Raw genomic sequence first — 14,951 nt, 5'->3', positions numbered from 1 at the left:
TGCGACATATCGGACGTGCGTGTTGCTTAGCAACTCAGATCACCTAAGAAACTCGCCTCCGCCAGAATATACAGGGAAAATATCAATATTCACAATGCTGGATGCCGCTTTAAGTTCATATGGTGCTCAGGTTGTCTTGGCTACATCGAGTGATGAGAATTATCCGCCACAGAATATAATTGACGGGTCTGTATGTTGCTGATTAGATCGCAGAAAGCTAATTTTAGCTAATGTTGTCAAAACTTATTTGGGAAAGTGATGTAACGCTAGTATCGATGTATTCTTTTATAATTTTTACAGAAAAACGGAGACTTTCTGGATTTCAACCGGTTTGTTTCCACAAGAGTTTGTCATCCGCTTTCCAGACAACATGAAAATATTCACTATTTCCATTTACAGTTACAACAGTAAGTAAACGCAGACATCATAATGCAGATGAGCTTTGTTTCTTAATATTATGGTAATGCACTTTTATATTTGGGTTTCAGTTAAAAGGTTAAGAGTAGAAAAGGGAACATCAGAGGATGCTGATAACTTTGAAACAATTGCAGAAACAGGTAGGCCTAAAACTATATGTGTGAAATATTCATCAATTTTCTTTTAAGTCCGATTATATACATATATATATATTCTGTGTTTCAGAATTTGAGCACACAGAGAGCAGCCTACAGACTAATGATATTTCTGTAAGTTACAGTTCAGAGATTTTAACATGTACAGAAAACACTTAAAACCAAAGTCTCAACAAATAATTTTCTTCCCTACAGGTAAATGTACCAAATGCAACACATCTGCGGTTTCTCATATTGTCTGGATATGATCATTTTGTCTCTGTACACAAAGTTAGTGTACAATCATGAGACCACCTTGTGTGTTGTTTTATATAATCACCTGTATTTACTTATGGAAATGGCTCAACAGCTGAATTATCATTCATTGTTATTTATCAAAGTTTATAATTGTATATTTTTCTAAACCAATAAACCTTGTTTCACCTCTTTTGTTTTTGTAAGTAAGTGCAAGTTTTTTTTGTGATTTTCTGTTTTTACATAAAGTTGTCCTACAAAATGTAAAGATGTAACCTTGATATCTTTAATATTGACTAAGTATAAAGTGAAATCAATTACTAATTGAAATTTGAATGTTTCTAATCTCAATTAGATTATGAGACTGATGCATTTAAGTCAGCCTGGTTTTAAGTAGCAAGGGTATATTTGTAGAAAAAGCCAAAAATACATTAAATTTGTAAGGGTAAAAATGGATCAATTTTTATTTTATGCCAAAAATCATTAGGATATTATGTAAAGATGATGTTCCATGAAGATATTATGTAAATTTCCTACTGTAAATATATCAAAAATTTCATTTTGTGAGTGGATGCAGTTGCTAATGACTTTAAAACTTTAAAAGCGATTTTCTCAATATTTAGATTTTTTTTGCACGCTCAGATTTCAGATTTTCCAAAAAGTTGTATTTTAACCTAATATTGTCCTATCTTAACAAAGCATGAATCAATGGAAAGCCTATTTATTTAATAAATCTCAATACAAAAATTATCCTTATGGTTTTGTGGTCCAGGGTCACAAATAGTAAGTACCGGTATGTTTAAAAAAGATAATGACAAACCTTAACTTATAATGAGGATTCATTCTAAAAAAAAAAATTGCTAACCAGCTCTGTACTACATAAACCAGATTTCAGTGCATGAGGAATTTGATAACTAACTGTTGACTATCACACAACACATAAACTTAAGACTCTCTCTTAAAAAAAAAAATGCATGTACGTTTATATACATACACATTTATGTTCTTTTATACCACATGGCTGTTGAATGCTTTATTCTGATTGGTTGAGAAATGTTCCATGGGAATTATTTTTTCTGTAAACCGCACACCGGACCTGTCAAATGTCTTAAAAATAGGCACCAGAGCAATGTTTGTGGTAACCATGGTATAAAAGGAATAATTGACTCCGGTCCTTTAAAAATAGTGCACATCTGCGGTGTAACATTACCACCTTGGGTGTGCATCATTTTCTTATAATTCAATTATTCCATACACAGCATCCAATATTTTGTGATGATTTACTGTCCTTAATGTCGGGGGATCAGGCATACGAACAAACCAGAAAACAGTACAGCATATTAGACAATGCTTATATGACTGTTTCTTTTACAACTTTTATTGTAATGTCACACATAAAAACACAGAACAAGTCTATAAAGTTAGTATGTACTGCCCACAAGGCAAAAAGGAATTCTACACATATATCCTTTACAAAATCAGATTTACATTCTGAAGACACCAAAACGGGTTTTCTGTGTGGGGGCATTTAGAGCAGCACTCAGACTCAAGCCCAGGACAAGTCGAGTGTCGGCAGGGTCAATGATCCCATCGTCCCATAATCTAGGTAGATCAAAGAAGTACAATAAGAGGGGCAGGTAGACATAACAAAGGGAACAGGAAGGAAATGGATATGGTACCGTAATATTTCTATCAGACATTTTTTTATCATTTTTAAATTTAAACATACACATATGCTTATAGTTACCTGGCACTGGAATAATATGGATTTCCCTCCTCCTCAAAGCGTTTAATAATTGGCTCCTTCATTGCAGTTTCCTGCTCTGCAGTAAACTAAAAAAAAATGTGTTTATTACATTTATTAAAAAGTATTTCTTAAAAAAAAAACAATAATAATCTAACTTTTTATTTTTCTTTGCTTACCTCCTTTCCTTCTCTTGCTTTTTGATCCTTAGTTATGGTGGCAAGCACAGTTGCTGCCTGCTCTCCTCCCATCACAGAGATGCGTGAGTTAGGCCACATGTACAGAAACCTGGGGCTATAAAATGCACATGAGGTCACCTTAATAAATAAAGTCGCTTACTCCGTATAGTTAAACTGTATTCTTAAACTGGCTTAATGGCTCGGTCTTGCATCTTTAAACTCCTAAGATCCGAGCTTTGATTTGGCTTGAATTTTAGATTTCTTCCAGCTATTTGCGGATAGAAAGAACCAATAAATATAAGAACTAGGGCTGTCAATAGATTAAAAAAATTAATCTAGATTAATCGCATGATTTCATGAGTTAACTGCGATTAATCGCAAATTAATCGCACATTTTTATCCATTCTAAATTTACCCTAATTTAACACTTTTCAGGTTTTTAATATTCTAATCATATATACATATATAGACATGTATGTTAACAACAGCCTGTTTACATTTTAACAGAATCACCAGCCATTGTTTTGTATATGAATTTTCCTTTCAGAAGATTTTTCTTTCTCCATTTTTGTTTGCTGCTGCATCATTTGTGACCTGTGCTGGCAAGTTGAGTCGGAATTAGCAAATTTAAAAAAAATAGTTGTTCATATTTTGACATTCTCTATTAAAACATAGAACAATGCATGATTTGTTGAAATATAACAAAATATGACAGAACTACACGTGTTTGAAGTTGAAAGAGTCAAATTACCACAAACATTTCCACATCCATACATTATATTACCACATCAATACCTTAAAATCACTGGTAAAACTAATAGATTTAGCACACACAAAGCAAAAACATCATCAATGTATGTTCAACTTTTTTTCCTTTTGTTTGATTGACATTGAGACAGACTGCTTAAAATCTAAGTGATCTAATATAATGTTACACATCAGCAGGGTTTAAATTGGGCCGGGGCCGTCCGGGGCTAAGCTCCGGCACATAGGCTGAAGGTCTCGCTCTGCTCGTGCCAGTGTACCCGCTGCGCTTGTGCGTGTGTACTCGCTGCGCTGGTGCGTGTGCACTGACGCGAAGGGAATAATGTGTTTCCATTCATTATGGGGCATACTCACCAACGCAAGTTCAACGATTTGCGCGAGTAGTTTACATACAAAATCAATGCAAAGACAATCAGACGCGTCCTCGCACGGGGCGATGCAAATGACGCGAATTCGGCGGCGCAATTGCCGCGGAAACACGCGCTTTTCCTTTTAAATGCGTCTTCGCGCAAGTTATGCAACTCGAGCGAAAAAACTCAGGAACTTCAAGAACGCGCTTTCACACAGGATCATTTGACATTGTAGAGACAAGAGAGAGAGAGCGTGAGAGAGAGAGAGAGAGAGAGAGAGAGAGAGAGAGAGAGAGAGAGAGAGAGAGAGAGAGAGGTAATAATGGTGCCCACGTCGAGGAAACTTAATAGAAGACTAGAAACGCGTTAAGGACTAAAGTATGTATGTCACTCATCTAATTACAGCATGTTAACTGGATAACACTTCATATAACTCATTGTATAGTTTAATACATTTATGTATTTTGATTACACAAATCAAACCTTACGATTGTTTTAGCTGCTGACCAGCATAGGGAATCTCTATTGCTAATTTATTAGACATGTTGATGATACAGTACTGTGTGTTGTACCTTTTCTTGTTAATTTAATCTTTTTGGGTAGCCTATCTTATGCATATAGAATTATTCAAGGAGGTTGATTCCTTTTACTTCATTTAAAGTTTGATCAATTGTGCATAATGACATGTGCAACAAATGGATATAGGGTGTCAAACTCATAGATTTGCATAATTTAAAATTCAGACACTCTTTATAAAATATTTGTGTTCAATCTCTGGCACAGATTTAAAGTTGAAACTTATCAAATCCTATCAGAGGTCCAGAATGTCATTAAAACACACCAGTGGCTTTGCTGTCATCAGTATTAAACATTTTACCCCTTAAAGTACCCTCCCCGCAGAGCCCCCCCACATAACAAATCCCAATTTAACCCCTGCACATCAGATAGTTTTACCCAACAGTTAACCAAACATTTACTTAAAACATAATAGATTATAGAGCCTACCTGCGTGAATTCTTATCAAAACAGATATTTGTAAAACTGTAATTTTGTGTAGATGTCTATATATCCGGGTCGTGCACGCGCTTCAGATATCAGTCAGTCAGCGTGAGGGGATCGCTTATGAGTCTTGTCGCTCTTAATAACTCTTTAACATTAATCAGGTACCGAACTTTATCTCTCTTAATGACTCTTTTAACATCAAGCAAGTCCTGCAGTCTATTTTCTAAGTCATGCATAAAAGCGAAACCAAAATGAATTGAGACGCATTTTTGTATTAGATTAAGCATTAGGAGGACGGGAACGTTACACCTCTCAGACGTATAAATAAAGATCATATCAGATGTCCAACGAGCATTTAGAGCATTGAATTTGGTAGACAATTTGCTTAATGTTCTTATTTCTATGAAAACCTTTTACTCATTTAGAGAGAGTCACATTTGTCTGCGTCTCTGTTCATTCAACTATGGGCTGGACCAAGGGTCAAACAGAAATTGCGCGTTGCGTTAATCTCCGTTAATAAAATTAGTGGCGTTAAAATGAATTTGCGTTAACGCGTTATTAACGCGTTAATTTTGACAGCCCTAATAAGAACCAATTTTTTTTAATATGACGCAGTGAAATTGTCCACGTTTGTGTACAACAGGTTCCAGTTACACAGAATTAAGTATTATGGTGCAAACAACAAAAAATGTGATGTCCATGTATGTGGACACACCTAGCCTGACGTTGTCATACTCAATTCTAGTCAGAATTTGAGTCTGATACCGCTCCATTGAGCTATAATTATGAGGCGTGTCTCAACCGAAAAATGCCTCTGCACTCAATTGGATAGACCTACGACCAATCAGAGCAACGGAGTGTGTGACGTATGTTGAAATTACGTCTTTGCAGCCTGACCGAACTGCTAGTTATTTCGCTACAATGACACTAACATTGTGATTATACTGAGTTAGCGAATGTACATCAACACCTATTATGTTTACAACATTTCGTTTATATCACAACATGAAGTATTTACTAAGTCATAGAGTAAGACTATCTCTTACCATTTGTACGTTAGGTGAACTTCATCCACGACAATACCCATTACGTTGGCTTGAAAATATTGGAGCCTAGCATGTCCCTCCACTTATTCAGCAACCACGATTAGAGGTCGACCGATTTATCGGCCGGCCGATTAATTGGCCGATTTTTGGCATATTTTTAAAAATCGGCTTTGGCCGATTTTGCTGCAAAATTAGGCCGATTAATAGGCAGGCGCATCTGCGGGCACCTAAGCGCTGTTGTAGAACTCGTGACGCTGCCTCTTGCTGCAAGCAGATCGCTCCCGTCTCGTGTGTGTACAGCCATGCCTTGTTCACAAACAGCTTTAGTAAACGATGGCGGGATCGCGCGAATTAAGCAGCCAGTACAACAGCGTGACAGGCTTATGTCTGGCGGTGCACTGTCCGTGCAAAGATTAGGCTCATTTCATGTGATTAATGAGTGATGATGAGTTCTGTTTGCGTGACAGAGAGAGAAGAGCCGCGCGTGCACGCTTTCTGTCTCCCTGCTTTTATTACTCAAAACAAAACTGACTCGACGGCGAAAGGTCGGAAGACCAAATCATTATCCACAAAGGAAATGTTTTTCGTGTTGTTACAGTAAGACTTTGTTTACAGTTTTGCGCTGCTCAGCCTGGATTAGAACACAGCGCGTCCGATTCGCGAACTGACTCCTTTGAACGGATTCGTTTGAATGAACGGTTGAAACAAAAGATCTGTCCCAACACTAAACTCACAAGACGTCACTGTCAGCACAATCAGTCACTTATAGCGCCTCAGACATGAGAATGTAAATGTGTTTAGAAAGATTTGCCCTAAATAACAGTCTCAACTAAAAAACATAGACATTTACTATGTTAACTTTATGATGAATAAATATTTTATCAGGTCTACCAAATAAGGATTTTATCCTACAAAGCAATAAAAGCCATGGTAAAAAACTGATCAAAGATGATGACAGCAGAGTGTCAGGTAATATCTGTGTCTGATAAATGCATGGTGCAGAGGAGGTTGTAAAACTCTTCAGAAAGACCAGTCATATTTTTTTAAATACTTTGACTTAAATAGTGACATTTTTACATTTAAAATATCTGCTAATGATGAGAACATTTTGATTATTATGTACATATAGAAAATCGGCCAAACATATCGGCCATCGGCTGCCCTGATTTCTAAAAATCGGCATCGGCCAGAGAAAAAGCATATCGGTCGACCTCTAACCACGATTCCAGGCTTCCGAAAAGAAGCTGGCAACAACCGCTAATTATATCCATCTCGTCGTGCACCCTGAGTTGCATCGCTGTGATAACGTTAGCCATTTCAGTTGCGACCAACTTTTGCCGAATAGGAAGGACGGCAAAAACATCAACAAATGCCCTGCTCGCGTTTCTCTGTTCCTCTTTTAAAATCAATGCTCTGTCGATATCTTTTAGAACAGACTCAATGTCAGAATCCACACATCTGAACTCTACAGCGGCAGCCATTCAACACACGCGCTCTTTGGTGACGTGGTTCATTACGTTACTGTTGATTATCTGTCCATCATCGTATAAAGCCCGCCCTGACAATTTGATTGGTTCGACCAGCATTTGTCTTAGCATAGTAGCTCCTCAACGGAGAAACGCCAGACCGATCTTCCCGTTTTCAAATTCTTGTGGGCGGGGCTAAGATCGGCTGGCAGCCTGGCACCCAGGCTAGGACACACCAGGTCTTAAGAGGTTAAATATGTAAAATTTCCTAAAACCTACCTATAAGCTCTGCCACACATGCCATAGTTCCCTGCACCATACGATCCTCCGATGATTACAGTAATCTTAGGCACATTGGCACAGGCCACAGCGGTCACCATTTTGGCTCCATCTTTAGCAATACCTCCAGCCTCATACTCCCTGCCAACCATGAAACCTGACAGAGTACATTATGCATTGAATACAGTGGCTATTTCAGCAAGCAGAAAGGATATGCTTTCGTGATGAACCTGATCACATGAACTTATCTAAACACAAATATGCATACTGACCTGTAATGTTTTGAAGAAAAAGTAGTGGAATGTTTCTCTGACAGCAAAGCTCAATGAAATGAGTTCCCTGTAAACCAAAATAAGTATTAAGATGACTATTTTAATTTTGGAGTGAACTAACTGTTTAATAACTGCAGCTGACTAGTAGATCCTTACTTTTTTTGCAGACTCTGAGAACAAAACACCATTATTGCCAATAATTCCAACGGGGTAGCCAAATATCCGGGCAAAACCTAGAAAACAAATGTACAAAAGCAGAACAAATTAGTCTGAGATCTAATAATAAAGAGAAATTCATAAAAAAAAAAAAAAAATATATATATATATATATATATATATATATATATATATATATATATATATATATATATATATATATATATATAAAAAAATTTTTTACACTTGTTATTAAAGGCAGGGTGCACGATCTCTGATGGCCAATGTTGACATTTGAAAATCACCTAAACAAACACGCCCCTACCACAAAAGGAATCTGGACCTTCTTTTGATAGACACACATATGCAACCCAGGCAACGATGTGGTTTAGTAGACACGACCCTTACTGCTGATTGGCTACAAGTGTGTTTTGGTACTTAGCCCGACTCCTCTTTTCCAAAGCGTTTTTCAAAAATCGTGCCCCTCGCCTTTAAGAAATGTACCTGTGACAAGTGTGTCTCCATAGAAAGCCTTGAATTCATCAAATTTACTGCCATCAACAATACGTGCAATAACCTGAAAAAAAAATTACAGGTTTGTATAGAATTAGAAAAATGTGACCCTGGACCACAAAACATAAGGGTAATTTTTTAAAATTGAGATTTATAAACAATCCGAAAGCTAAAAAATTAAGCATTGGATCCATATGGTATGTTAAAATAGTACAATATTTGGCCGAGAAACAACGATTTGAAAATCTGTATTGTACACTGTAAAACCTAAAAGTTAACTCAACTCAAACCATTTAAGTAAAACGGTTGCATTAGTTTTAACACATACATTTGAGTACTGTGAACTTAAACAAATTGAGTTATATGCAGTTATGCACTTACATTTAAGTTCACACTACTTAAATATAAGTGCATAATTGATGACTCAAAGTTCACAGTACTTAAATTTATGTGTTTTAAAACTTAAATGGCCTAATGCAACCGGTTTACTTAAATGGTTTGAGTTAACTGTTAGGTTTTACAGTGTAAGGATACAACAAAATCTAATATTGAAAAAATTGCTTTTAAAGTTCTTAAGATAGGGCCACACCAAAAGATTTTTTTAAAAAATCTTATCAGTTTCAAGAGACCACAAACATGAATAAAAACTCTATGATTTACCAGTTTTGTTCCTATAGTGTTGGATCGCCGCTAAGTGGTCATCACATCACACCACACATCTTCAAATTCCCTTTATATAAGTTTTGCAAACAGCGCGAGTCTAGACGGAAAACACTGGAAATCTTGCGATGTCTATCGTGATCAAACGTGACTTTACAGTAAACAAAAACACGCCGGACATAAAGAAATGTCATTAATACTGTGGACTGCTTTTCCAGTCTCACTTTGGACTGTGCCTGCTGCACCATGACTGCGGTTGTTATGGTTTCATCTTTCGTCAGCCTCGCTTTCTGATTGGGTATCGTTTTGTTTCACATGACAATCTACAGCGTGTGCATGCTTTGAGGTTCCCCCACACAACAGGATTTCTGATCGTAAATATTCAACACGTTGCGACATTTGCGATCGGAGCGCCTCCAAAGTGCTTCCGAGCAGATTCAGACGCTCTTCTTAACACACCGCGCATCACAGGAAAATTTGACAAGATAATCGGTTCAACCATGAAGACGATCAGGACTTTACCTAGAATTTTCTTAAGGGGGAAACTTATGGTTTTGTGGTCCAGTGTCACATATGTCCTTCAAGGTTGATCTTTCTTTTAAGACAGCACATTAAAGATGTTGAAATTCTAGTAAATATTAATTGAATCGATACCTCTCGAACGTCGAAGTTGCGTTTAAGGTTTTCCCCCACAATACCATACAGCTCATCAGCAGGAAACAGAGGTGCTTCTGGAGGTTCTACAGTCACCTAATAAGCAGATAGCAAAATTAAAACAAGACATTACGTAATTCTCACAAACTTCCGAAATCAGACTAAATGTTTGGGAGAGAAAGAAAGCGGTTGTTTCCTCACATCAAGTTTTTTCTTGTAGTTCAGACTTCTAATTACTTTCCGTGCAAGATGAAGGGCATGGTTGTCATCCAAAGCATAATGATCGGTTACCCCTGATTGTCTGAGAAGTGACAAATAATGACTTTAAGAAATGTAAAAAAAATCTTATGCGACAATGGTTAGTTTGTTTGGTTTTCTAACCGAGTGTTTTTCAAACTGGGGGCCCGCGGGGGGCCCCAGTTTTATGACATTTTATGAAATGAATTAATTTATCATGAATTCTGTGTAATTAAACAAACAAAAAAAATAAGGCTACTGACCAAAAGCACTACTTTTTTGTATAATTTAATGTTTTTTTTATTAAAATGTTGAGTTTTAGAACAGTTTTTTGTCACAAATTTTCTTTGGGGGGCCGCAAAGGAATGCACGGTACACAAGAGGGGCCGCACGCTGAATAAGTTTGGGAACCACTGTTTTAACCTGCAGTGAAGATCTGCACCCCCTAGGTCTTCAGCAGACACCTCCTCACCAGTAGCAGCTTTCACCTATTATATAAATATAGGATTTGGACAATTAATATTACAAAGGCAGGACTGCTCAAGAAAACAAACATATAGGTATCAGCTAATTTCCTTCAGACATTTATACATACCAGCGGTGGTCCACCAAGGAAAATGGTCCCTTGTTTGCGTACTATGATGCTTTCATCAGCCATCGCAGGGACATAGGCGCCACCTGCTGTACAGGAGCCCATTACAACAGCGATCTGAAATACAACCAGACAAACTGATCTATTCTGGTATATGTTCTCTCTTTGACATACAACAAAAATGGGCCATATCATGTCAGTTACTAAACAGCAAAGCCATTGGAAAGTATGTTTAAAATGGGCTTTTCTGTAGGTCACTTTTATTGCATAAAGACCTGTGAAATTTCCTCTGAGGAAAGACGGGCCTGGTTGAAAAAGATCCGCCCAAAGTGATCTCTGTCTGGAAACACATCTGCCTGTCTGGGTAAATTGGCGCCTCCAGAATCCACTACAGGAGTACAAACGTTTATATGTCATAAACATATCTAGCACAAAAAAACACAATTTTACGTTATTATTTAGAACTCACCAAGGTATATGCATGGCAGATGGTTTTGCTGTGCGATCTCTTGGGCACGTAGGTGCTTCTTTACAGTAATTGGATAATAGGTACCACCTTTGACAGTCGCATCATTCGCAACTATAATACATTCCACTCTGTAAAGTTATACAGAAGAGCTTTACTAAACCAAAAACGTTTCCACAGTATTACCACTGCAAAAATTGTGTTATGAGAAAAGTGAGAGACTGTATACTCACTCCTGAGACTCTACCAATTCCAGTGATGATGCCTCCGGCAGGGACCTCCTCCTTACCATACAACTGATAACCGGCAAACTGGGAGAACTCAAGAAACGGAGATCTGCATTCAGAAACAAAAGCATGTTAAATGTGAACCAGGTCTGAAATTGTGAAATATCTGAAATGTTTTTTCCCCCTCAAATTTAGCCTATTTACCCAGGATCCAACAGTCTGTCAATGCGTTCTCGAGGCAGGAGCTTTCCTCTGGATGTATGTAGGTTTCTTGCTTTTTCTCCACCACCTTTAAGAGTGCCAATGTTGTGTAAACATTAGTGTAAGATAAAAATCTACCCACACTTTCAGTGAATAAGCACTTTATTCTCAGTTTTTGTCAAGTACAGAGGTTTCTCACATTTGACCATGTAACTAACTACTAAATAGGAATTATGTTGTTGTGCCTAAACAAAATCCAAATCAAAACTATGTTTATACATTAGCATATTTAAAGTGGCTACCCTTGAATTTGTAAAAATGTACACCAAGTATATCAAGCAGCTCTCACCTTGAGATGTTTTTAAAAAGTAGCCTACTGGTAGAGTTCCTATCTACACTGTTAGACTTTTTATTGTATATATGCGGTAACTCACTGGCAACGTGTTTCCAGTGAGTTACTGTAACTGCCCCATTACCGTACCATAACTGTACATGTTTTTTACATAATGCATTTACTGCAGTTCCATTTTGCAGAATAAAACCCTTACTGTAACCTAGTTATAAAAAATATATTGCCTTGAAGGGGAATCGAACCCGGGTCACCTGTGTCGTAGGTCCGTAACACTACCACAGTAGTGTTAGCCTCTTCTGTCACTCTCCCGACACTCCGAGGAGTGAAATCTTGGCGTCACTAGTGTTTTAAAGTCTTGAGGTCAAATTTAAATCTGACGGTCAAGCATTTATCCATAATCCCTTTCATGTTTCTAGCTACAATTCTCAATAAATTATTTACACTGCTGAAAAACAATTCACATTTTGAAATTTGCTTCACTGCTAAAAGCATAACAAATAAAATGTATTTCATTTCATAGATATATTTTATTTTTCCATTTTATATGCTTTTATAACACTATTTTATTCCACTACAGTAGCACTACTGCTGTTGTTTTACAGCAGTCTAACGCAAATTCAAAACATACAGTAAATCACTGTAAATTAAATGTTAATACCCATAATGCAATGCATATTACAGTAATGAACTGGAAAAGAAAATGATGGTATTTTACTGGGCATTTTGTGGTAAGTAACTGTAGAAATTACAGTTAAGTCTAACAGTGTAGTTTGATCATTTATTGGCTACATTTTCTGTTATTTGGCTTAAGTAATACATTTTGTTTTATTTTTTAAATGAAATATTTTGTTTATATTTAACACAATAACATTTTTGTATACAAAATAATTTCAAACATTCAAGCATTTTAAAGATCATGAGAAACAATTCTGTGAGATGAAGTGACCTTAAACTTTTCGTTCGTGCTTGAAAACTTGCTTACCTAGTTTGATCTTCTCTGCTCTGTCCTTCAGTTCCTTCACCAGAGCTTGCATTCGCTCGTAATTCTCCTACCATTTAAAAGTTGTACAGTATACGTTTGGTCAGCACATATATTATGACTAAAAAGTAATACATGCATGTGACAGACCGCTAAATTGTCGGTTAACTTACATTCTAAAGAGATACAAAACATCAACTTATTCAATAAAAGAGTCTTATGAGATTACATCTGCCTGCCTCTTAAAAACATGCATCGTAAGCACGGCAAGGTAGTGGTGCACATACCACTCTTCACTGCAGGGTTTATTGTATGAACTTCAGCTCAAGGCTTTATTCACGGCCTACCTGATAAACCGGAGAGTGAACGTCCGGCTGCGAGCCGAGCGCTGCCACTTTATCCGCATGATATGATCTTGAAACGGCGGCATTTACACCCCTGTTCCGAATAAGTGACACCACCGGTCTAACATACTGGAGAATCATGATTCATCGTCTAACTGACAGGTCATAGGACGAATTCAACAACAACACGCGACGTCCCCCAAGTCCCCGACCTCAAAGCTTAGCAGCACGGGTAGCAAATAGTTAACGCCCTGCTATCATCAGCCAATGAAAATAGCCAGAAACAGAACAGCCCCTTTTTCATTTGACTAGCATCAGAGCATAGCTTTTTTTTACTTTTTTTATTCAATATACAATGTTACATGATTTTTTTTAAAGTTATATACAATTTGTAAATACAGTTATTACAATAATGAAAGAGAAGAAAAATAGATAAATAAAGAAAAAACACAGGGATTTTTAACAGAAACAGTTAAGGATGGAGCACAGGCTTTAAGTATTTTTGGAAGATGAAAGATGTTTAATGTATAATCGAATTTCCTTTTCAAAAATAATAAATAAAGGCTTTTCATGAGAAAATTTTTTCGATGAATATGAGACTTAGCAAGTAACAAGAGAAGATTAATTATATTCATTTTCTCTTGTTTTGTTTGTGATATAGAAGCCCAACAATACATCTTTAAATAACTGAAAAATTTAAAATAATTGTGTATAATCACATTCCCAAAAAATATGAAGTGCTGTTTCATTGGGGGCACCACAAAAAGAGCAGCTTGCCTAAATCCACTTGAAATATTTTAAAGTATACTTTAGCTGGATAAAATCTATGTAATAGTTTAAATGATACTTCCCTCACCTTATCAGTTATTAGATATTTAAGCGACGTCGTCCATATACTTTTTTCCATTCAGTGTTGTTAACAAAGTTTTCCCAATACGACACCAGATATGGAATTGTTACAAGTTGTTTTTGAAAAGGAGATCTGATTTTAAAGTTCTGGTATACCTGAAACTAAAAATAGTACTAGAGGCTTCCTGAAATGAATGTAGTAGGGATGCATTTCATTATTATTGTACCTTTCATCATTAAATAATCCGCTATACTCTATGTGTACAGTAAACTCAAATTAAAAAAGTATTATACCACGGGTCTGTTGAATGCTGCATTCTGATTGGCTGAGAAATGTTCTATGGGTGTTGATTATTTTTCTGTAAACCGCACACCTAACTTTTCAAATGTCTTAAAAGTAGGCACCAGAGCAATGTTTGTGGTAACCGTGGTATAAGCGGAATAATTGACTCCGGTCCCTTGAATTATTTGAAAATAATGCACACCTGCGGTGTAATTACCACCTTGGTGTGCATTATTTTCTTATAATTCAATGGCCCGTCGTCAATTATTCCTTACCAATTCCATAATCTACTTAAAGTGCTATTTTCATATACTAATGTTGTACTTAATATAGCCTACATTTTTTGTTCCTTGTCCATTAATATGAAATATGCTAAAATGTAATTTAAAAATGTATTTAGGTACCACTTGTAATATGTTTACTTCAAGTGTATACATTTTTGTAATACAAGATAGTATGTTAAATGCATTCCAGTTCATATGCATGAATAACACAGATAAGGACACCTATGTTTTAAGATTATCTTAAG

At 36.5% G+C, this 14,951-nt stretch overlaps 2 protein-coding genes across 2 annotated transcripts; one reads left to right on the top strand and one right to left on the bottom strand.

Moving 5' to 3' along the window:
- The first annotated feature begins 51 nt into the window (after positions 1 to 51).
- Positions 52 to 1,012, top strand: hspb11 (heat shock protein, alpha-crystallin-related, b11). Its single transcript, XM_055200078.2, has 5 exons — positions 52 to 186; positions 301 to 407; positions 489 to 557; positions 643 to 686; positions 768 to 1,012. The coding sequence occupies exons 1-5, from the start codon at positions 95 to 97 to the stop codon at positions 858 to 860; spliced, it is 405 nt and encodes a 134-aa protein (XP_055056053.1). The 5' UTR covers positions 52 to 94; the 3' UTR covers positions 861 to 1,012.
- A 1,134-nt stretch (positions 1,013 to 2,146) lies between these two features.
- On the bottom strand, positions 2,147 to 13,537 carry mccc2 (methylcrotonyl-CoA carboxylase subunit 2). Its single transcript, XM_073860413.1, has 17 exons — positions 13,294 to 13,537; positions 12,950 to 13,016; positions 11,619 to 11,703; positions 11,423 to 11,523; positions 11,191 to 11,319; positions 10,997 to 11,109; positions 10,725 to 10,838; positions 10,553 to 10,617; positions 10,094 to 10,193; positions 9,893 to 9,988; positions 8,570 to 8,642; positions 8,066 to 8,142; positions 7,910 to 7,976; positions 7,638 to 7,794; positions 2,730 to 2,844; positions 2,554 to 2,639; positions 2,147 to 2,408 (listed from the first exon to the last, which is right to left on the bottom strand). The coding sequence occupies exons 1-17, from the start codon at positions 13,429 to 13,431 to the stop codon at positions 2,291 to 2,293; spliced, it is 1,701 nt and encodes a 566-aa protein (XP_073716514.1). The 5' UTR covers positions 13,432 to 13,537; the 3' UTR covers positions 2,147 to 2,290.
- Positions 13,538 to 14,951: the final 1,414 nt, after the last annotated feature.

This window comes from Misgurnus anguillicaudatus, chromosome 22, assembly GCF_027580225.2.
Source record: "Misgurnus anguillicaudatus chromosome 22, ASM2758022v2, whole genome shotgun sequence".
In the NCBI taxonomy this organism is placed as follows: domain Eukaryota; kingdom Metazoa; phylum Chordata; class Actinopteri; order Cypriniformes; family Cobitidae; genus Misgurnus; species Misgurnus anguillicaudatus.
Note: the sequence above shows the minus strand (reverse complement) of the source record. Positions and strands in the feature narration are given on the sequence as shown.

Coding starts and splice junctions, on each gene's coding strand:
- hspb11 (XM_055200078.2), top strand. CDS start 95: ATGCTGGATGCCGCTTTAAGTTCATATGGTGCTCAGGTTGTCTTGGCT. Junction 558..642: donor TGAAACAATTGCAGAAACAG/GTAGGCCTAAAA, acceptor TCTGTGTTTCAG/AATTTGAGCACACAGAGAGC. Junction 687..767: donor TACAGACTAATGATATTTCT/GTAAGTTACAGT, acceptor TCTTCCCTACAG/GTAAATGTACCAAATGCAAC.
- mccc2 (XM_073860413.1), bottom strand. CDS start 13,431: ATGATTCTCCAGTATGTTAGACCGGTGGTGTCACTTATTCGGAACAGG. Junction 10,839..10,996: donor CCTCAGAGGAAATTTCACAG/GTCTTTATGCAA, acceptor GTTGTATTTCAG/ATCGCTGTTGTAATGGGCTC. Junction 7,977..8,065: donor TCTCAGAGTCTGCAAAAAAA/GTAAGGATCTAC, acceptor TTTGGTTTACAG/GGAACTCATTTCATTGAGCT.